At 38.2% G+C, this 23,354-nt stretch overlaps 1 protein-coding gene across 2 annotated transcripts in view; it reads right to left on the reverse strand.

Annotated features, from left to right (window-relative positions):
* The window catches only part of GABRA2 (gamma-aminobutyric acid type A receptor subunit alpha2), a 147,841-nt gene extending 128,687 nt beyond the window's left edge, over positions 1 to 19,154 (reverse strand). Inside the window, exons 1-3 of one of the 2 annotated variants that reach the window (XM_019962686.2) lie at positions 18,669 to 19,154; positions 17,615 to 17,692; positions 14,956 to 15,071 (exon numbers count right to left, since the gene is read on the reverse strand). In XM_019962686.2, the coding sequence (XP_019818245.1) occupies positions 14,956 to 15,071; positions 17,615 to 17,685 (187 nt within the window). In that variant the 5' untranslated portion in view covers positions 17,686 to 17,692; positions 18,669 to 19,154. The remainder of the gene's footprint in view (positions 1 to 14,955; positions 15,072 to 17,614; positions 17,693 to 18,668) is intronic. The other variant, XM_019962687.2, reaches the window with a different exon arrangement.
* Positions 19,155 to 23,354: the final 4,200 nt, after the last annotated feature.

Below are 23,354 nucleotides of genomic sequence, written 5' to 3' on the forward strand. Positions count from 1 at the left end.
GCAATATCCAACAAATTTTTTGGAACAGAGTTCAAATATCATCATGGCTTTATCACAAATTGGTTTTAAATTTTAAATATAGAGAGAGGGATATATTCTTATTTACATAGAGTGTGACAGAATTAGACTATACTGATAACTGGATGTGCTTAGTCGCTCATTCGTGTCTGATTCTTTGTGATCCTATGGACTGCAGCCAGCCAAGCACCTCTGTCCTTAGGGATTCTCCAGACAAGAATACTGAAGCGGCTTGCCATGCCCTTCTCCAGGGGATTTTCCCAACCCAGGGATCTAACCCAGGTCTCCCACATTGCAGGCGGATTCTTTACCATCTGAGCCACCAGGGAAGATAACTGGATAGAGAAATTGTATTTAACACTATACCTCATATCCACAGACTTTAATGGCCAATCTAGGATCAATATTTATTGGCAATTTTGTATTGATGAATGAATGAATTTATGGCATGAATAGGAATTAATTAAAAGGAATGAATTTATCTATGATTATATGCTGATAAAAAGTAAGGTTTATCATTGCAACCTTTAGAAACATAACTTATGAAGTCCTAATTGGCAGAGTAAACCAGTAACAGCAATAATAAAAAGAATAACTTAACTGATAAAAACTACCATGATATTCTTCTTTCACGTATGTTTTATTATTTTATTCCAATGTGATGGAGCAAAGTTTCTTTTGTTCCAATTAGCATTAAATTCACACTGCTACTGCTAAGTTGCTTCAGTCGTGTCCGACTCTGTGCGACCCCAGAGACGGCAGCCCACCAGGCTCCCCCGTCCCTGGGATTCTCCAGGCAAGAACACTGGAGTGGGTTGCCATTTCCTTCTCCAATGCATGAAAGTGAAAAGTGAAAGTGAAGTCGCTCAGTCGTGTTCCAACTCCTAGCGACCCCATGGACTGCAGCCTACTAGGCTCCTCTGTCCATGGGATTTTCCAGGCAAGAGTACTGGAGTGGGGTGCCATTGCCTTCTCACTAGGAAAAGTCATTTGGGATTATGATATCCTGGGCTGATGTCTTCAGACAGAAGTATGTAAAGTGTCACACCACCCTCTCTGAGCACGTGGGGAAAACTGGAAAAATGACAAGCTGCAAAACAATCCCCTAAAGGGAAAGAATTTGATTAAGAGTCACTTTCTGCCCCACTAACCTTCATATCCACTCACTTAAACATGCACCTGAACACTTTTCCTTATCTGTTGATAGATTTTGCTTAACTTCCCAGCTGTTCCCAGGCAGCAGCAACAGCAGCAGAAGTTGCAGCTGCACCCAAAACTGGTAGCAGTCAGATATCTGAGAGTGAAATGTCTCTTACTAGAAGCTGTCCCCAGAAATGACAAAGACTAGATTGGGTGCGGCAGCAGCTAAGGGAGAGTGGCAAAAGAAGGCACATCAGTGTAACAAGAAGATCTGCATCTACACACAAATACCTCCAACCTGAGTCAGCAGCTGAGCCTCACGGGGCTTCTCATCACCCCTGTATTTCACAGATAATAACGTAAATCCTTGGTGACCCTCCCTGCTAAGGCTGAGTCAGACTCAGGTTGGTGGCATCCAAAAACAACTCCCAAGAGTTCTTCAGATTATCTGGGAAGCTTGAAAGAATGAAAGTTGAAAGAATTTTGCTACAGAGATGTCTCCTCACTACTTCACCTGCCTGCTGTTCTCCTTTAAGAATTCAGACACTATTATTTGGATTTACATGTTTTAAGAATAACAAGTCAAGTTTTGGTATTTACTCTATTTTAAATGGCAGCATACCATAATAGTAGTACTACTGATCATATGATTCAATGTATGGTTTTCTTGCTAGTTCTCTTTGATCTTGTAATTCTGTAATTATTACTAAGGCAAAAGCTAATCAAAATGATAAATGGATACTCAGTTTTAGTTCTCAGTTATCAAGGGATGTTGTTCTCTTAATAACTAATGCTCTAATGACAACTCCTTTGAAAATAGCTCTACACTCATTCCCATTGCATTACAATATTTTTATCATCTAAACCCATCCCATTCATTCTCTTAAGATTTTAGAGTTTCTCCTTCTCTAGTAGCTGTTGGAAGATTCCTTTGCTATTCTACAAAGCACAATCATCAGCCTCACATTTTTTGCTTCAGTGATTATCCTCTCACATGCCCTAGATAACTAATTAAATCTACCTTCCCATATTCCCCTCTATCCAACCTGAACACCAGCCTTACAATTCCATTTCCTTTTAATTAAGACTTCCTTTCTCTTGGTAGCCAAAACTTCAATCTTCCTTGCAAACCTGGCTGGCCTTTTAGCCCACTATTTCCTTTTTTGAGAAACTGGGGAGGTCCTCTATGCACTCATGCTAACAAAACTGAATTTGTTCCATTTACCCTAATTCTCTGCCTATGGCTGATTTGCTTAATTCTCTTGTAAAAGCTTCATATTATTGAAAAATGTGGACCCTCCAACCTAAATACCTTAGTAGTAACTCAGCATTTTTGCTTCAAAATCCAAAATCTTCTCATGAGAAAACAGGAGTAATGGAAGCCTCACATCATTTTGTAAAACATTTCATGTCATTTGTCTTCCTCCTCCAAAGCACTCTCCAATTTAAGTCTGGAGTTCTCTTCTGTCCGGGAAAGTTTTTCAAACACACATATCATTCTAAAAGCACCTGATCCTTTTATGTTCTTAATGGAAGTCAAATTCCCTCCAAGTACTTAGTAAAATATTTATGTACCACTACAAAACATCATCTAGACAATGGGTTTGGGAATGTACTTAAGAGGTATTTATAATTTTTCTCCTTTCTTCAATTTTCCTTAAATTTGAGGTGTAACTCTATTCCTCTACTCGATAGACAAGATCCAATTGTACTATTCATTATATCATATTCCTCAAATATTCACAGAATTTATGAATTACTAACCATCTCCACAAAATAGCTGAAAATAACAGTATTTCCTTTTTGACATATTTTTTCCTCTGGACACTATATCAGAAAAAGAAAACCTTACTTTTGCTTTAGCAGCAGTAATATCCTGACTGAACATTTCCTGTTAAGAATACTGAAATACTTTTATACAGAAAGAATAATGCCACATATACAACTAGGACAATCTTTGTGCTACATTTTGCATTTATTCCCCTAAAAAGGAACTACCATCCTGAATCTTAACAAAGATAATTACAAAAAGAAAGTTCTTATAACAGAGTACTGTATTTTTTAATTTTACATGAAACCATTTCTTATGTTTTTCATGTGCATGTTTTAAATATCTAAATAAAAAGGAATGCAAAAAAGTAAAAATTGAAATTCCTGAATTCATATTAAGATAGAAATGAATTCATACTTTTACATATGCTAATTTGTTTAAAAATTATAATAATAACATGCTGCTGCTAAGTCACTTCAGTTGTGTCCAACTCTGTGCGACCCCATAGATGGCAGCCCACCAAATAGAGAGACATCAAATCTACCCTAAAAGTTACTTAAAATGCAAAAGTCAATGGAGAATTTGAGGGAATCTCTATGTATCCTATAAATTGATAACCTTAATATGATAATCTTCTATATGAACTCTCTTAGATTTATATATTAATTTTATTCTTATGATACTTTACTACTAATCATAAGATCTGTACCTTGAGGAATGAGGGTATCGCAAGTTAAAAACAAGTTTCCAGAATTCTATGTTGGGTCAGTAACATTAAAATTCAAAGAAAATAAAATAAATCCTCATAATATTACAACTCCTGTCATTTTTTTTTTAATTTCACAGTTCATGTCTACTTGCTAACTGATTTGCAGCTCAAAACATTAGGATAAGGCAGAACAGTTTAAAAAGAAAACTGAGAAATATCCAGAAGTTTCGACTGGAATTAACACTTACCTTTCTACCTCTAGGAAAGCCACTCTTGCCACAAATACCCTCAGCATCCCTGCTACAGACACAGATCTTACACTTTTCTGTGGCTATCACAATTCTTAGCTTGACAGCAAACATCAGAAATCTCTCTTCTCTGTATGAGAAGACTTACAGTCCAATAAAGAAAAACATAGGGTGATCATTCAATGTTCTTAAAAAGGAAAGAATAAAGAAATCAACGTTAAGAGACTCAAAAGGCATAAAGAGCCAAAATAAGATGTGATATATTTCTGCAAAGACTTGGTCCTCTTTGCCATAGTATTGAACGTTTCCAGTATTTCCAGCAGGACCCAGCAAACTGTTGGCCCTTGGTAAGAAACAATGGAATGAATGAACTATGCCCACAGAGATAGAACTTGGCTAACTCCAGTTGTACAAGTAGAAGTGATTTCTTCTCTAAATTTTAATAGCATTTTCTGATAATGGAACATGTATTTACTGTTTCAAGTTATTTTGAGAATCACACTGTACCTACTGTATCAGCCCTCCCAGGGATTTCAATTTGCTAACATCTGCTGGATCATCAAAAAAGCAACCATCTACTTCTGCTTTATTGACCATGCCAAAAGCCTTTGACTGCGTGGATCACAACAAACTGGAAAATTCTTAAAGAGATGGAAATATCAGACCCCCTGACCTGCCTCCTGAGAAATCTGTATGCAGGTCAAGAAGCAACAATTAGAACTGGACATGAAACAACAGACTGGTTCCAAATCGGGAAAGGAGTACATCAAGGCTGTATATTGTTACCTTGCTTATTTAACCTATATGCAGAGTACATCATGAGAAACGCTAGGCTGGATGAACCACATGGTGGAATCTAGATTGCTGGGAGAAATAGCAATAACCTCAGATATGCAGATGACACCACACTTAAGGTAGAAAGCGAAGAAGAACTAAAGAGCCTCTTGAAGAAAGTGAAAGAGGAGAGTGAAAAAGTTGGCTTAAAACTCAACATTCAGAAAACTAAGATCATGGCATCTGGTCCCATCACTTCATGGCATGGGGAATAGATGGGGAAACAGTAGAAACAGTGACAGACTTTATTTTGGAGGGCTCCAAAATCACTGCAGATGGTGACTGCAGCCATGAAATTAAAAGACTTGCTCCTTGGAAGAAAAGCTATGACCAACCTAGACAGAGTATTAAAAAGCAGAGACATTATTTTGCCAACAAAGGTCCATCTAGTCAAGGCTATGGTTTTTCCATTAGTCATAAATGGATGTAAGAGTTGGACTATAAAGAAAGCTGAACACCAAAGAAGTGATGCTTTTGAACTGTGGTGTTGGAGAAGACTCGTGACAATCCCTTGGACAGCAAGGAGATCCAAATGTCCATCCTAAAGGAAATCAGTCCTGAATATTCATTGGAAGGACTGATGCTAAAGCTGAAACTCCAATATTTTGGCCACCTGATGCGAAGAACTGACTCATTTGAAAAGAACCTGATGCTGGGGAAGATTGAAGGTTGGAAGAGAAGGGGATGACAGAGGATGAGATGGTTGGATGGCATCACCAACGCCATGAACAGTACTTTGAGTAAGCTCAGGGAGTTGGTGACAGACAGAGAAGCCTGGAGTGCTGCAGTCCATGGGGTCGCAACGAGTCAGACACGACTGAGTGACTGAACTAAATTGAAGGGATTTTATCCCCTGGAGACCAACACTACACCTTGTACATCTTTATATCCTGCAGATTGTCTGGCATGTCATAAGTCTTCAACACACGCGTTAGGGAGCAAACTAATTTCATTTGTCTCTTTTCACATTAACACATTGAGAAATAATGAACTGCTAACTAGCCAAGCTGTTCACTTGGCCACCTCCACTGCCAATATAGATTTCCACAACATGATTGAGCTGTATCAATCAAAAAACAACACTAACACAAATGGATCAGTCCTGCCTATGGTCCAATTTATCCATGTGCATCAAGGGGTGAAAGAGTGAAAAACACTGATTGCACCTGAGCGTAAAAGCTGGTGAGAAAACAACACATTGAGCGAGGCATACTTGTGCCTGAAAGAACAAAAATAACAATCCCTCAAAATTATGATTAAGGGCAATGCCTTTCTAGCTGCAGTGGCTGAAAGAAGCTGCTATTAACCAAAACCATTTAAGGTGAAAACAAGGCTTTAGTGTTAGTTCAGTAAAACGGAGAAAGTAGTCTCTGGGTCACTCACTTCAGTGATGCTGCCTTGAATTTTGTAGGAAGGAGATGCTGTTTGGGAAGAAAGTGCCACCATCCAATCTAATGCAACCCATTACTGCCATGCACTCACTCAGTCTACCTTTCCCATAAAATAATCACAATATATATATATATAGATAGATAGATATAGATATAGATAGATACAGATATAGTTAGAGCAAAATACTGAGAAAGAGTTCTACAGAACCTCATTCTAACCATTTCTGAAGAAACCTGTCTTAGCCCCAGTCCCTGACAGGGAGTGGGCAAGCAACACACAGCTTTAGAGTGAGGGTGTACAGATACTCAAAGATGTTTCTTAGTCTGCTTCAAAATATTAAAAAGAATCCAAAAGTCTGCATATTACATTACCATGTGTCTAGTTTAAGTTAGCATACACAATTTCTATGCAGAAGGGTGAGTACAGGCCCTACCCAAAGCTGAAGAAACTGATTTTGAAAGTCATGTCCAGAGTTTCCAGCCTCCCAAACAACATCGTGAAGAACTGAAGCTTGCAAACTGTGGTGCTGGAGAAGACTCCTGAGAGTCCCTTGATGAGCAAGGAGATCAAACCAGTCAATCCTAAAGGAAGTCAGCCCTGAGTATTCTCTGGAGAGACTGATGCTGAAGCTGAAGCTCCAATACTTGGGCCACCTGATGTGAAGAGCTGACTCACTGGAAAAGACCCTGATGCTGGGAAAGATTGAAGGCAGGAGAAAGGACAGCAGAGGAGGAGATGGTTAGATAGCATCACTGACTTAATGGACATGAATTTGAGCAAACTCTCAGAGATAGTGAAGGACAGAGTAGACTGGCATGCTGTCCATAGGGTCACAAAAAGTTAGATATGACTTAGCGAATGAAAAACAACAAAACAGCATCCTACTTCAGGGAGCTGGTATCTTTCTGTGTTCTATGCTTCATGCCTCCCACAAAATAATTTTCAGTAAAGAAGAAATGAAAAATAACTTGATTTCTATCATTTATAGATTTATCCAAAGCTACTTACACACTTTCCAGGTGGCTCAGACGGTAAAGGATCTGCCTGCAATGTGGGTGAGAGACCTGGGTTTGATCCCTTGGTTGAGAAGATCCCTTGGAGAAAAGCATGGCAACCCATTCCAGTAGTCTTGCCTGGAGAATCCCATAGACAGAGGAGCCTGGTGGGCTACAGTCCATGGGGTTGCAAAGAGTCAGACATGACTGAGCAACTAACACTTTACTTACAAATTTACACACTTAGGTGAAGCCATCCCAATTTATTTTCATTTTATCATTCTTGAATTAATCAAACACAATGTCTCCTGTAACTCTGAGCCAAACTTAAGTGGGTGGAGAAGATCTGGTGGCAGAGAGTGAAAGAGGCTTTAAAATCATCTTACGGCTGAGAAGGTTATCCTACTCTAGCAACTCTGGGGGACCTCAGAAGGCTGAGTCAGGAGAGAGGGGAGGCTGGATGCTCCACTGACTCATGCCTCTTCCAGAACATCAGCCCCATCACAGCTGCCGAACGAGGAGGAGATGCTGAATATCATAGCTTTCAAGCAGAGGCCTGATACAAGAAGCTTGCCCTGCCTCCACCTGAGACAAGAACTTCTCAAAGGCTCAATTCCTTCCTGTCTGCCCAGTTTGTCCCCTCCCCACTTCAATTCCAGATCATTTTCAGTGTGCTATCTCCTAATGTCTCCACCATCCCTCACCCCTTAAGATGCTGTTAAACATCAGGCATGCACTCTGAGCTGCAACACCCAGAGCTTATGCCATTCAAGTTCCTGACACATCCCAGCCTAGGATCATGGACATGCTCTCAGTTTTATGCCCCTAAAACCATCATCTGCATCATATAGTGAAGTCATTTTATAAATATAATTTTGCTCTTACAGGAAAATTCATTATCATGAACCGATGATGTCTAATTGATACATGTCATGACAACATGATATATTTCCTTTTGTGACTGGTTTTGTTTTCAAGTTTCTGTACATATATTAATACAAAGGTATGCTCCAAAATGAAACTAACAGCATAAAAAAAAAACACAAAAAATACATCCTTTCTTTAATATTGGGTTATATGTGCCACACATTTATCCTTTTTTATAAGTTTCAGTTTTTATAAATTAAGGGAAATACTGATTGATGGCCTCTATTGCATTCATACTAGAAGTAGAACCAACAATGACAGGAATATCTACAAGTATTGAGTTCCTACTCTGTCAGACACTCCAAAAAAGGTTACATTAAATCCTTAACAAACCAATAAGTCAGATACATTTTACAAATACAGAAACCAAAGCAAAGGGAGGTTGAGTGGAAAGTTTTGTAGTTAATATAGTGTGGCAACAGAATTCAAATTCAAAGATGTTGCTATTCAGAGGTACTGATCCTAAACCATTTCTTCACAAAGTAATATTATGCAATGTTGAAATCATACTCTCTCTTAGGTTCTGCGAGAGACCAGACTTTTTTTGTACTAATTTTTGTCCACTGAATATCTTGTGTTTTAGTTTTATAAATCCGAGAGTAGTAAAATGCATAGAAACATCCATCTCTCTACAGCTGGAGGAAAAATATCCAAGAGTGAAGTTGGAACCTGACACTCAGATCCTAACTATATAATCTGACATCATGTTCTTCATGGCCTTAGCATAAAGCTTCTTCAAGTTTTTAGAAGACAAAACAAAGCACTAGAGAAGAGATTCTATCTAGACAAGCTCCTTAAAATAGCTTATCAAAATGCAGTTAAGCACATGGTACTCAATCTAGATTTCCCAGACTGAATCTATAATTTAGATGCCAAGCTTTGTCATTTCTAATAGTTGTCACTGTTGAGCACCGTCAATGTTAGCTGTCATAAATATATGAGGCCTGTCTAAACATCCATCTTCTTAGTGACCCTATAAACATGGCCAAAAAAGAAAAAAAATGTTGCTCCTTTGATTCAGCTACCAATTTGAAAGCCTCTTATGGAATGTGAAAACTCATAGGTGGTACCCAAGTTGTTAGCTCCAATGAGTAAAATGAAGATAAAAGGAAAAACTGATTCAGTGGTTAGTTTTAGCTAGTCTGAATATATGGTCTTGATAGATATGTTTCCAGATTTACAATAAAGTATGCCAACCAAGGGGCTTCCCTGATAGCTCAGTTAGTAAAGGATCCACCTGCAATCCAGGAGACCCCAGTTCAATTCCTGGGACAGGAAGATCCACTGGAGAAAGGATAGGCTACCCAATCCAGTATTCTTGGGCTTCCCTTGTGACTCAGCTGGTAAAGGATCCGCCTGCAATATGGGAGACTTGGGTTCAATCTCTGTGTTGGGAAGATCCCCTGGAGAAGGGAAAGGCTACCCACTCCAGTATTCTAGACTAGAGAATTCCATGAACTGTATAGTCCATGGAGTCGCAAAGAGTTGGACACAACAGAATGACTTTCACTTTCACTTTCAAGCCAACCAAGACCTACCAATATTTTCTTCATCTGTTTTCAAGGATACTACCTTCTAAGATGACATTCTCCTTGAAGAACTCTCCTCTCTTATTCCTAACAACACTAATAGCTATCAATTGTACCCCACATCATATTTTCTTAAAATTTTTTAATTTAGTTGAACCGTGCCATTATCCCTGTGACATACATAGGCCAAGTAGACTCTCTCCTCCAATTTCACAGATGAGTAGATTAAGTCACAGATGGGATTAGTGAAGTCACAGATGGGATTAATAAATCATCCAAAGACACACAGGTGGTTCAAAGCAGAATCATAACTAACATAAGGCAAGAGCTGGAATAACTGGTGTAGTAATTGTTTCTATTCAACAAAAAGTCAACCTAATATGCTGATGCTGACAATGAAAGACCAGTAAGGTAAGGAAATAAAACTGTTCAGATGATTTTAAGGATAAGGTAAGTTCTATAGTTTATTCTTTTCATAAAAGTATACTAAATAAAAGAATAAAATTAAAATTCATTCAAGAAATATTTAATTCCACACTTTCTATGTTTCAGGCACTGATATAGATGCTTGAGGACCAGATAATAAAACTGGTCGAAACTCCTACCTTCATTGGCCTGAATTCTGGCAAAAGACACAAAATAAGCAATTAACATAATGATTAAAAAATTATCTTGTGTATTAAAAAATAATAAGAGCCAAATTTAAAAAGGGAAAAAAAATACTGAAACTGAGTAAGAAGGATCAGAATTGCTAGAGGATGAACATGTTATAGTATTTATTTTATTGGTCAGAATAGGCCTTATTGAGAAGGTGATACCCAAGGCAGAGGAAATAGGGGGAAAGCTACAAGGAATATGCTGGAGTCTTCATGGAACAGAAAAGATGCCAATGTGACTATAGTAGTCTTAGCAAGAAGGAGAGTGGTGTGAGGAGAGGCAAAAAATAGGAAGACAGATCATGCAGGGCCTTGGAGGCCATCAAAAGACATTTGTGTATTATTTTGACTGAAGTAGAAACCATTGCAGGATTTTGAGCAGCTGAGTAATGTCTTTGGACCTACAGGTTAAAGAGGAACCATAGTTCTGTACAACTTAAATATTTATAGTGCTAGATGTAAATTATACCTAAATAAAACTGGAAGAAGAAAAAGATTAATTAATCTGCCTGCATAAATCTGCCTGCAATGTAAGAGATCCAGGTTTGATCCCTAGGTCGGGAAGATCCCCTAGAGAAGGAAATGGCAACCTACTCCGGTATTCTTGCCTGGAAAATTCCATGGACAGAGAAGCCTGACTATAGAAGTCTATAGAGTCAAAAGAAGTCAGACATGACTGAGCATCTAACATTTCACTTCATAATTGATTATTAAATATCTTAAAATTTTATCATTCAATATATTGTACAACTTTCATCATGTATGTAAGTCCCAAACTGATTTCTCTTTCCTATATACTCATTTACACTTCATTACTAAGGAAATATAATAATAATTGAGTTTAATTATCCAGATTACTCATCAATATAGAGATGTTCAGTTTGAAATATTGACTCAAACCCATTCCCTCCTTATTATTAATTTCTGAGACATAATGATACAAATAATTTCCCAGAACTTTTTATTTGAAATAACATATGGATGTTCAGGCTAAGAATTTTGAACAGAGAGGAAACCACAATAATAACTGAAATTTACAACACTGTATTTACTAAGGTTTTGAAAACCTTCCAGTTATTATGTATTAACTCTCTACTATAGGCCAGTCATGGCTAAATCCTTTGCATATATCATTATAATTAATAATCATCAAAAACCCTAATAATAATCATTGTAATCCCATTTTATAGACAACAGATGTGTCCCCAGAGAGATGAAGTACTGAAAGGTCACAGGACTGCTCGGTACCCGAGCTGAGAATTTACCTAAAATCTCCGCAGTTTAAAGTTTGTTCTCTTCACCAAAACACACCACCTTCCTGCAGCATGATGCTCAACATATACCCTCAACATTCCCAACTCAAAAGGTCAGCCAGATGTGAGTAATCCCATTTTACAGATGATTAACTGGTCACAGAAAAGTTAATCAAGCAATCAACATTTATTTTATGTCTACCATATGCAAATCAATATTTAGTTCCTGAGAGTGCAGAGGATTTATGATACAATATCTTGCCTCAATAAGTTTACAATCTTGTTAAGGTAACAAGAGACACATAAAAAGATAATAAATAATCCAAGATAGCACATAATAAGTACCAAATGAGATACAGAGCCAACGACTGCTAAAGAAATTCAGCAGAGAGAAAATTGAATCTGGGTGTTTCAATTCAATCAAGGGTGCTACTCAAAAGGACCCGTGTTGAGGTGGTCATCACAGGAAAAGTTTAGTTCAGCAGAAAGGAGGAGGAAGAATGATTCCTCGGAGGAATTATTCCCCAGAAAGAGTTAATATGATCAAACGCCAAGGGTGTGTTAATCGCTCAGTTGTGTCCAACTCTCTGCAACCCCATGGACTGTAGCCTGCCAGGTTCCTCTGTCCATGAAATTCTCCAGGCAAGAATATTGGAGTGGGTTGCCATTTCCTTTTCCAGGGGATCTTCTCCACCCAGGGATGGAACCTGGGTCTCCTGCATTGCAGGTAGATGCTTTACCTTCTGAGCTACCAGGGAAGCCAGCCAAGGGAGAAGATGTGAATGGATTATCAAGAGAAATGGATTGATGTGTTTGAAGTGCAGGATGCATGAGTGACAAAGTAAAAATGAAGCCAGAGAAGTAAACTGTAAAAGTTTTGATTGTCAAAGTAGGAACCTATGGAAGTAGCAAAGGAATTGATTGAGTTTAAATGCTAGTACCTGGCATTTGCTTTGGTATACACTTTTATTTATGTAATCCTTTCAACAAACCTATAATACAGAAAGTAAATATATCATGTCATTGTAAACAGAAGGAAACAGGCCAAGGATGGTTTTAAGTGTGAAGATGGAGCAGGAATTCTAATCTAGATCAATGTGCATTCAAGGACTATACTCCTTCCACTTCCTCTTCATCATTGTCTACAGAAAGCAATGGGGAGCTATAAAAGGCATTTGATCAAGATGAGAGGGGCTTCCCTGGTTGCTAGCTGGTAAAGAGTCCGCCTGCAATGCAGGTGACCCTGGTTCAGTTCCTGAGTTGGGAAGATCCTCTGAAGAAGGGATAGGCTACCCACTCAAGTATTCTTGGGCTTCCCCAGTAAGAATCCTCCTGCAACGCGGAAGACCTGGGTTCAATCCCTGGGTTGGGAAGATCCCCTGGAGGAGGGCATAGCAACCCACTCCAGTCTTCTTACCTGGAGAATCTCCATGGACAGAGGAGCCTGGAGGGCTATAGTCCATGGGGTCACAAAGAGTTGAGCATGACTGAGTGACTATGTAGGCAAGACAAGAGGGTAATATATGAAAAGTATTGACTAACAGAAGACTAATGTGACTGTGAAATATTAGCACAAGTCCAATGTCAGAGAAGGACTGGGGAAGGAAGTCACCAGGCAAGAAGCTGACAACCCACTTCGTCTACTGCATTAACCTACAGAAAGAGTGACAAGGATTTCTATTCAAATGCTGCTAATGGAAGTAAAAAGAATGGAAGAGGTATTTAAAAAGAAATATGAAGAGATAAATGGCAATGTCCATGTCCTTTAACAGGTAGTTTTTATGTTCCAACTACACACTGATAGTATAAATATTTCTCCTAAAAACTCACAGACAAAATCCAAGATCTAGCTCAAATATTTTAAGTTTTTTTGACAGCACATGATTTATTTAAAAATAATAAAATCTATACCTTGGAAAACATACCTGCCTTAGTGCAATCTACCTCTCAAACCACCATCATAAACTATGACAGCCTCATGCTAGGCACACGTCTATTGTATGAATTTGACATTAGCTCCTTGCTATATATATTAACATGGACAGTAATGCCTTATATTCATGGTCATTAGGCATGTTAATTACTAAGGAAATACTTTTTTCTATTAGTTTTTACTTTTAATAGACTAAGTGTATATTAAACAATTGAATTCTCTCTGAGAGACAGAACACACCGTACTTCTGATGTTATTCCTTCCCAGCACTTCCCTCTTAAAATGCAAGGTACCACTCAGGATTCAAGTCCAAAACTAGTAGCAATTAAATGGCATATTACTTAAAACAACTTGAATCTTTTCCAACTATTCTGACTCCTGGGCAATGACTGTATGATTTATACAATTGCCAAATATGTATAGAATTAACCATCTTTTATATTTTTCAAAGACAATATTGACATGGACATCCAGGTATTTAGTCACTACACATCTCTTCAAGCAATTTAAAAAGGCAAAGTTGCCAAATGGGTAATAATCAGGCTAACTATATAAATCTTTGGTCAGTACTAAGCATTCAGCTAATTTGTCTTAATTTTGAATTAGTTATTAAACTGAATATCCTAATCAGTATAACATACACTTGATAAATGTGTGCATTCATATATCTGCACACATATATGTGTGTATATATATACATGTACATATATGTACACATATATACATATACACATATATATCATATTAGAACTGATGAGTAACACTATTTTAACCCAGAATTCTTTTAGGAATTACACATCTATCCTATTTACACCTAATATCCTTAGTATCATCCAACTATGCTAAAGGATAATTAAAAATTAACATATTAGCAAGCTTAATTTCCTTTACCTGTATAGAAAAAATAAAATGGATTTGTTCTTCTGAGTTGAGAAAAAACATTTAAATTTGATTTCAAACTGTGCCACAGGCCAATAACTGAGGTCTACAGCTAAAGTAGATCCAAAATATCTTTGAAAGTTTCAAGAATGCTAAACCGAAGCTGTACCTTAGAAAAGTCATATGCATGTGTAAAGAAATATCATCACAGAATCCTAATAAGTATATTTGCTAAAATTCAACCCAGACACTCCTTTACATTTTTATGTTTCTCATTTCTACACATCTATACCAATCCGAAAATAGGCATCTGCAAAATCCAGTGAAGGAAATCAAAGATACTGAGCAAGCGTATCTATCCAATAATGTCACACTTCCATATACTCTAAGTTTGAAAAACTTAGCTGTTATCAATAAACTAACTTAAAAATTATTCATGCACAAAGTCTCGGTTCTATAGGACTTCAGGTATTCTGTAAAAGCTATGTTAAATACATTTTGTCTGTATAAGAGGAATCAGAGATAGTTATTTCATATACCCTATTTTCTATTATCTGTGTTTTTTAATACATAGCAGTGGCATTCATGTATCAAATGTATTAAAATATAAATATTACCTTTAACTTTGAAAGGCATTATTTTGTGTTTAAGAAAAGGAAAACTATTTTTACCTCCCAGTCCTGGTCTAAGCCGATTATCGTAACCATCCAGAAGTCTGTCTAGAATTCTTGTAAAGATGGTAATGTTATTTTTAGCCTCATCTTCTTGGATGTTAGCCAGCACCAACCTAAACAGATAATTTTACAAGCTGATACATATACATATATGTTTTTTGCAAGTGCCAACATGCTCTTCTTCCTTGATTTGAATTTTAAGGCTCCGTAAGCTATTTGTGCCACCCATTTTCTCCTTTTTTTTTTCCAGTTCTATAAATATCAGTGTGTCAATGAGGAAGGTAAACAGTCTGTTGTAAATGGGTAATAAATACTAGATTATCAGAAGTGTGAAATCAAAATTATTTCAGATTCCTACCACTCAGCATACTGGGTGAACTATTCATTTCTTTCTAAAATCCATTCCCTAGGATACATTATGACTGGAGATGATCACATGCAGATAGTATTAGCAATGCTATCCTGCGTTTAGAAAGGTAAAAAAACCAAAGGGATTCCTGAAATAACTCTTCAGGGGTCTGAATATTAGTTGGAAAATAAATCGCCTCCTTGGAAGCACAAAATTTCTCTATCTTCCTCAGAAATGTCTTTTCTTTTCATGTCTTTTTCTCTTTTAAATCAAATATGATTTTCTAACTTTGGGTATACCTCCACCCAATGGCCAAGTGCAATATAGACATCAGGGAAACTCCACTGGCTGTGTTCCAGGCTCCAGTGTAGCCAGGAGGTGGAGGTGGGCTCTGAAAGGATCAGCAGAGCACACAAGAGCTGCAGATAGCCTTGGAGGAGTACCCCTCCGACTGACTGGCCTCTATGGAGAGCGAGCAACAGAGGTCATCCAAAGATTAACATGCCCAGCTACTTCGTGTGTGTGTATGTGTGTGTGCGTGCATGTGTATGTGTATGTGTGTGAGTGATATAAATTTGCAGAAAGAATAAATGGTCTTAAAATATCATCGGAAGACGGTTAGAAGCAGTGATTTTCTCCATTATTTCTCCAACAGAAAGCCAGAGACCTGATTTTGTGACATCCAGCAATTTGGTGCAGTAGCAACTGGATGTATAAAACAGAATGTCCCTTTTCACTGCCATTTTTTCCCCTCAGAATGATTCAGAGATTTAAATTACTGGTCCAAAAAAAGAATCATTTATATAATAGAATAAAATACTGGCATGAGCATTACTGGTCAAATATAGAACAGAAAATTAGTAGAAGAAAAATATGGTTAAGTTCTGAGGATTTTCAATGATTATTAACTGACCACGGTTTGTTCACTCCTTTAAAATCAAAGAATATATGTAATTGCATTCTGATCAAGGTGCATTGTCCAAAATATCATTGACAGAATTCATTTGCATTTAAATGATTGTACAGCTAGTAGCTAAAAATAGTCTAAATACATGAACAAATTCATAGCCAACTTCAAACAAATATTCTCTTCAGAGAAAATATTAAAATTGTGGTATAAAGAAACATTTTAAAATTATATAAGAAAATTATTTCATACGTTGAGCCTCAAAAGTTTCTATATTGCCTTAAGCTAATTTTAAAACTAGTCACTAAGATAATCATAAAGTTCCACTTAGAGATTTTCACTGAAATGTGTTTTTTAATTAATGTCACATTTTCTTTCGAAAGTCAATATTAAGATATTAAATGAGGAGCTATTTTACAAATAAAAATACAACTTCATAAAGAAATTTCTTCTCAAGTCTAGAAAATATTTTCATTCTTTAACAATTACTGAGACAGGAAAATTAAAATGTAAAAGGGAAATAAAAGTATTATAAAATCATAAATACTGATTTTTAAAGGAATAGTTACATAGACATTCATAAGAATCTTAGACTTTATTAACTACTCTGGTATGTTGAAAACCATATCCTAAATTTAGGCACTAAACAGAAGATGCCCACTGATGATAAAAATCAGAAAAGACTGCAATTAAGAAGAAGTTGTTGAAAACAACAGAAATTAGAATTTATATTTGTAGAATATAGGCAAAACAGAATTTGTTACATTTTCAAAGTAATACTGTTTATGGCAGAACCATCTCAGGAATAAAAGATTTCTAAATCAGTAACATAAAAGTTATTAATAAATCAAGGTTTTGTTTTATTGTTTGTGATTGTGAAGTTGTATACTACCTCCACCTAGAGGTTTCAGATTCACACATCATTTAGGTTTTCTATGTTGACTAAAAGACCCGAGACCATTTAAGCAAAAAAGGAAAAGAGAGAAAGAAAAAGATTAAGTTACCACAAATCATTTAGTTTGTGCTTTTCCGTTTGGCTTAAAGGAAAACTGATGGCCTCTTTATTGAATCGTGGTGTTATTACTATTACATATAACAATCACTTCAATTATTTGCAAAAATATGCCATCCAAAGAGTATTCTTTTCTTCTGTGATTTTTTTTTTTAAAGAAAATGTTGTATTCACTTTTGTATTTTATCGCTGCAAACAACAAGCAGCAAACTTTTAATAGTCTTTGCCACTTTACAGTTCTATTTCCTGGTACTACCTTTTTTCATTAGAAATGGTCTTTCAAAATACTTCAGCTCCTCAAAAGCCACCTCTGTCTGCATTGATGGCATTCAGGAAACACACCTTTACCCTGAATTTAAAATGGCAAAACAGTAAATAACTGTCTCACCTGGCTGGATCCCACGCCAAGAAAACAAAAAGCAGCAACTGCATATTGGAGCTGTTCAGTTTCGTCTTCATCACCACTCTTTGTATAATCATGGAAGAAAAACAAAATACACTTAAAATTACATTCAGTCATACCATCCAAATAGCCCAAAAGAATGTCCTTTTATCTGGGAACTGGAGTTAAAGCAATAGAGATGATTCCAGTGGAGTGTGTATGGGATGTGATGATGATTGAAGGACGTTTGTCCCCCCACCCCTTTCTTTTTTTTTCTGGACAGAAAGATAACCAAATAATCAGACTTTGCTCTGCCAGGAACTTCCCCCAGCCCCATCGTCAGCAAACGCTGTTTTGTGGTCACACACGTAAAAAAGAATACACGGGACCCTGCACTGACATATGAGCTAGAGAAAAGAATGGGTAGGAGAGGAGAGTGCAAAGGGGGAGGAGAGACGGGTACTTCCTGCCACAATCCCCCAACCAAGACCACCCCCGCATTCACCACGAGAAAAGCAAGGGACAGCCAACCCACTTTTTTCGATTATTATTCTTTCATTACAGTGAACTGCAGTTCTCACGACTTCACTACTTGACTCCCTTTCAAATAAAAATCGAATAAAAACACCTCCCTCCCTGCCCATTCACAGTTGCCCAAGACCACATCTTGGAGGCAGCCGGGTTCGGATTAACTGCTGCGAAACGACGCGTTTGACAGCTGCTCCGGAGCCGAGGACCACAATCCGAGCCGGAGCGTGAGGCTCCGAGATCCAACCGAGGCAGGCGGGCAGCGGCGATCACGGTGTGCAAAGTTGAAGACTATAAAAGAGCCAGGCTAACGAGCTGGGAGGCTCGGATCTTATTAGAGTTGCAAATAGGCTTCTCGTGAGGAGTATCGACATTATTTTTTAAATATGCTGGGGCGGAGGGGGCGACCTGAACCTCTTCGGTTTCCAGGGAACATCGGAGAGTGGAGGGAGGGGAGATGAGCCATGCACGGGAAGCCAAAGGTAAACGGGGAAGCAAAGATCCCTATTGGGACCCGCGTGTGCGACCTTACCTGAAATGGCAAGCAGAACTGGTGTTTTCCTCCTTTTGCTCTGATCTTGAAGAGACAGGAAACTTGAGAGAGACACTGACTGCAGCAACCCGGCGAGCCGGGAGCGATGGGCTGGTGGAAGCAGGAGAGCGCGAGGCGCGGCGGCGGCGGCGCGAGGAGTAGAAGGAGGCGAAGGCGTCCGTAGTGGCGGTGATGGGCGGAGGAGAAGGAAGAGGAGGAGGGGGAAGCGTTGGCAGGAGCGGGCGGGGTAGGGGGAGACGCTAGCAGAGGCGCGGTGCGCGCAGGCAGCGGCGGGCACGAGCCCCACGCCTAGAGGAGGAGGAGCCAGGCCCCGGAGGAGGGCTAACGAGTTTCCCGGGAAAGCAAGGACCCCCGCCCCGCACCCTCTCCCAGATAGCAGGAAGCCGCGGCCGCCCGCCGGGCACCTGCCGCTGCACAGCCCCAGGAGGCGGCTAGCGCCCGGGTGCGCCGGGAGCACCGCTCCCCGCGCCCACGCCGCGCTGGAGGAGCGGAGTCTACGCGCCGCCCAACACTGCGCCCCGCGGCCGCCCTCCGGGGCTCCCTGGAGGCCCCGAGGTTCCAGGGGGGGCTGCCGGCGGGTATTGGTACGGCGTCAGGGTCGCCGTGTGTCTGGGCTGGCCCTAGATCCCCGGGGCCTCGCCCTGCCGCCCGCCCCACAACGTGCCCTGGCTCTGGAGCGACGTGTCTGTCTAGGAGAGGTCGGGCTCCCGCTGTAGGGCGAGGGGACTCTTCACGCCTGGACTTGGCCATCAGCTCATCCACGCCGGACCAAGTTCAAGGCAGGTTGCGTGGAAATCAGACAGCAGGAAGTTTCTTTGATTTCCCGAGCCCCCTTGATGTACCACTCATTCCTTCACGCTCCTGCCATCAGGACCAATTTCCCTTCAAATCTCTGAGGGCTGGAGATTTCCCTGGAGCTGGTCTGTCAAGTCCATTTACACGTTATTGAGAAACTCGCTCACTCTCAGCGGTTCTTTTACCCCAATATCTTCTCACAATCGTCCTCCCCACCTGGTGATCAAGCTCAATCAACAACTCTAAAAGAAGTTTGCGTACTTCCCACCCCACCCACCTCCACCCCCAACAAAAAAAAAAAAAGAGAGAGAGAGAGAGACCTGCGACCTGCTGTGCTTTTGCTGCTTCTGTAAATTCTTTCCGCAGTGGGGGAAAGGGGACGGGTTTTAAGGTTTTTAAAGAACCCTTTAAGGGTTCTTGCTGGCTAGAGACCTGCTGTAATTTCAGTCCCATCGTATGCTTTCAGCATTGTGTGAGCCTCCTTTCTTTTTACCTTCCAGTATCTGAGGCTATCAAATTCAAAGATGCAACTTGAACAACAAAAGAGACATGTTCCTCTTTGTACTGCACATCAAGACAGAATATTATATACACCCTACTAAGGCAAAGCAGAGAGGGTGTTCGTCTTTTCGGGAAGTTTTTATAAATGTTAGACATTTTAAAAGAAAAAAAAATATGTTGATATGTTTCTGTCCTTTTGCATTCAAAGTCCGTATATGCCAAACACTTCAATAGTTAGTTATGAACCCAAAATTCAAGTGGATTTCCTAGATGGTGCGGTTTTCCTAACAACAGGCACTTCTACAGTAAATTTTAGCTTTGCTTTGAAGATTATGTGAGGAGAGTAAAACCTTTACATTGTAAATATTTCAAGCTGTTCTTTTTAACCTATTAATCACCACTTTCTGAATGACCATTTAATAAGCTACAGCCTAAACAAACATTTGCTCTAGTTAGCTGCCTCTGTGAAGAATGGAACACCACCCAGCTTTCTCGTCCATCATTAATATTCCCTTCCTGACTTGCTCATTGTAGAGTCTAATTGAAATTCACAAAGATAAAAAGCATGCCATTTAAAACCTTGCAACTAGGGAATCTAAACATCTACTTGGTCTGAACACTTCATTTCTTACTTTATTTTCCTGTTTTTCATTTCTATGAGTCAATCTTCATTAAAATCTATCACTTTGCCATTAATATTACTACTAAATTGTTTATATTTTAATAATGGAAATTGAACAGCCCATGGTTTCTTTCCAACTTTAATTGCTGCACTACAAAATTTCTCTTTCATGGACATACAATTTTGTAAATATCTTCATAAGTTATTTTCCTACTTACCACTATAGTCTTTTCCTTGGATGCTAATGATTAATTATGGATTTTAACATTGTTTTAACTCAAAATTTGTGTTTATTGAAATTTGTTCTAAAAAATAAACTTTACCATGGGTATCCTTAGTAAATTTGTAATCTCATTGCCATAAATACCCATTTATGTGGAAATGCACAGAGTTCAAGATGTTTAGGATGATTTTCACCATTTGCTTTAAAAAAAAAAAAAAAACCCGTATGCTAGATCAGTCAATAGAATTGGATTTACACTTACTTGACAGAGACTCCGGAAAAGCTAGATTCAAAAAATTCATTATAAAACCATGATTTTTAGTTCTTCCCCACAAAATGCTTTGCAATTTTATTGAAGCCGAATAGCTATGATTTAAAGGAACTGAAAATCAGAAAAGCTGATTGCAAGCAGCAGACCTCTACTTTTATTGTTATATCTACATTGATATTTCACAGTGTTACTAGTTCAGCCAAATTTCTTCTAGGATTGTCCAGCTTCCACAATTATCTGACAAACCCAGCCTGATAGCTTTCTTTCCTCTCTGTGATGGAGTGAAGCGCATTGCCCATGATTCAAGAGGCAGCCTGGATAGGTCATGACTAAGCTCTTCCTGCCCACTCGTTGCGGAGCAGGTCCTAAGGCAACCAGCCCTGCAGAAGTGTCAACTAATTGGTAGCCAGTAAATCCATCCCTGCCCAGGCTAAGGCTGTGCCAGACCTTCTGTTTGAATGTGTTTGAATTACTCTCCCATCAAATGGATTTAGGGGGTCACTTCTTATAGAGTTCCCATCCCTAAGAATCCAATCCCTAAGGAGATTTCCACAGAAAAAGGAAAATGAATAATTGGGAGATCATGGTGTCTGAATTTGTTTCCTGATATCTCACAATATTGTACAGTTTTAAAATTCATTTAAAATTTAAAATTCACAAAACTGTTCATGTTTTTTAGCAGATATTTTGTAGAGCTTCCTTTTTTAGGACTCAGCTATATTGAGACTTGGCACTACTGCTCCAGGGAACTACTACTCCATGATCTATATATAGGGGACATCATGAATATTTAGATTCTATACCATAATGTGTGTGTGTATATATATATATGTGTATATATAATACATGTGCATATATATGATGCATACATATGTGCATACAAATATACAGATATCTATCTGTAGAAAGATAGATACCTGAATTAATAAAATAAGCATAAGGATTTTAATGAGAATAGCATTTATATAATACATTTCCACAAAATGCTTTCAGTCTCACGACCACATGATTTGATCTTAGTGATTTTTACATACTTTGAAGAGGAGTACCAGAAGTACTTCAACAAGAATAGCATCTCACCATATTTACAAATTTTAAGATATCAGCATGTATTTCATATAATAAATTTATATAAATTTTACATTCTTATGTGAGTCATTCATTCAAATGAGAATATGTATTTGTGAAAGATAGGAACTAAAGCATAGATTATCCTGTTTTCACAGGATAATCATAGAATTAAATACTATTCTGTACTTTTCCCCAGAATACTTTACTATTGATTTCAAAGTGTGCTGTCTGTTCTCACATATTCACCACATTATCATTCCAAAAAAAAAAAAAAAATGATTCAAATACCGATTTGGTAATTCTCAAGTGAAAATTATGGCTTGGTCAAGCTCCATTTTCCCTGTAAGTTGAATTTATATAGATGGTTCTAACATGTCCACTAGACTTCAAGAATTTGCAAGAACAGACAGCTGGAAAGTGGGAGTAACTAGCCTTCTAAACAAATAATTCCAAGACTACTCTGTTACATTAATGTATCTAGGTCACATTTCATTAGAGCTAAATATATCACATATACTAGCTAAGATAAACTAAGCACATTACATTCTTCAAACAGAGTAACTCCATGTTTATTAAATAATTTTACAAATTTTCTTCCAACTTGCAAATCAAACATATCATGCATTCAAGATATCCTAGTGATTTCTATGATATTAAAATCTAACTACTGACATCAGACACATATGCAGAGTAATTTGCAAGGAAATTCTTTTGCTATCTCTTTGTAAAATTATAGATAGAATTAACTTTCATGGTATTCAACTGCTTCCTAAAACAAAGGAAATGTTCCAGTAATGCAAGCCAAAAACTCCCTCATTGGAAAATATACTGGGCAGTTCACTGAAGGATAAACTGCTACATGATTTGCAGCTTTTGCCTGGGAGGCATGTTCCCTAAATAATAATCATTGTAATGAAAATAAAAGTAAACCTATAATGTCTTCATTAATACAAAAGCTTAGATCCCATTATAAATACTTTGCATGTATTTACTTAATTAATCTTCACAAGTATTATTCCCCCTTCACTGATGCAAAACTTGTGGCACAGAAAAAGTAAGCTAGCTCAGGGTACTCCAGAAGGGAAGCCAGGAGTAGAGCCCAAGGAATGTTTCCAGAGTCTCCATGCTTAATTATTATACTGTATTACCTCTACATTGGTCCTTAACAGCCAAAATTTGAGT

Source organism: Bos indicus, chromosome 6, assembly GCF_029378745.1.
Source record: "Bos indicus isolate NIAB-ARS_2022 breed Sahiwal x Tharparkar chromosome 6, NIAB-ARS_B.indTharparkar_mat_pri_1.0, whole genome shotgun sequence".
In the NCBI taxonomy this organism is placed as follows: domain Eukaryota; kingdom Metazoa; phylum Chordata; class Mammalia; order Artiodactyla; family Bovidae; genus Bos; species Bos indicus.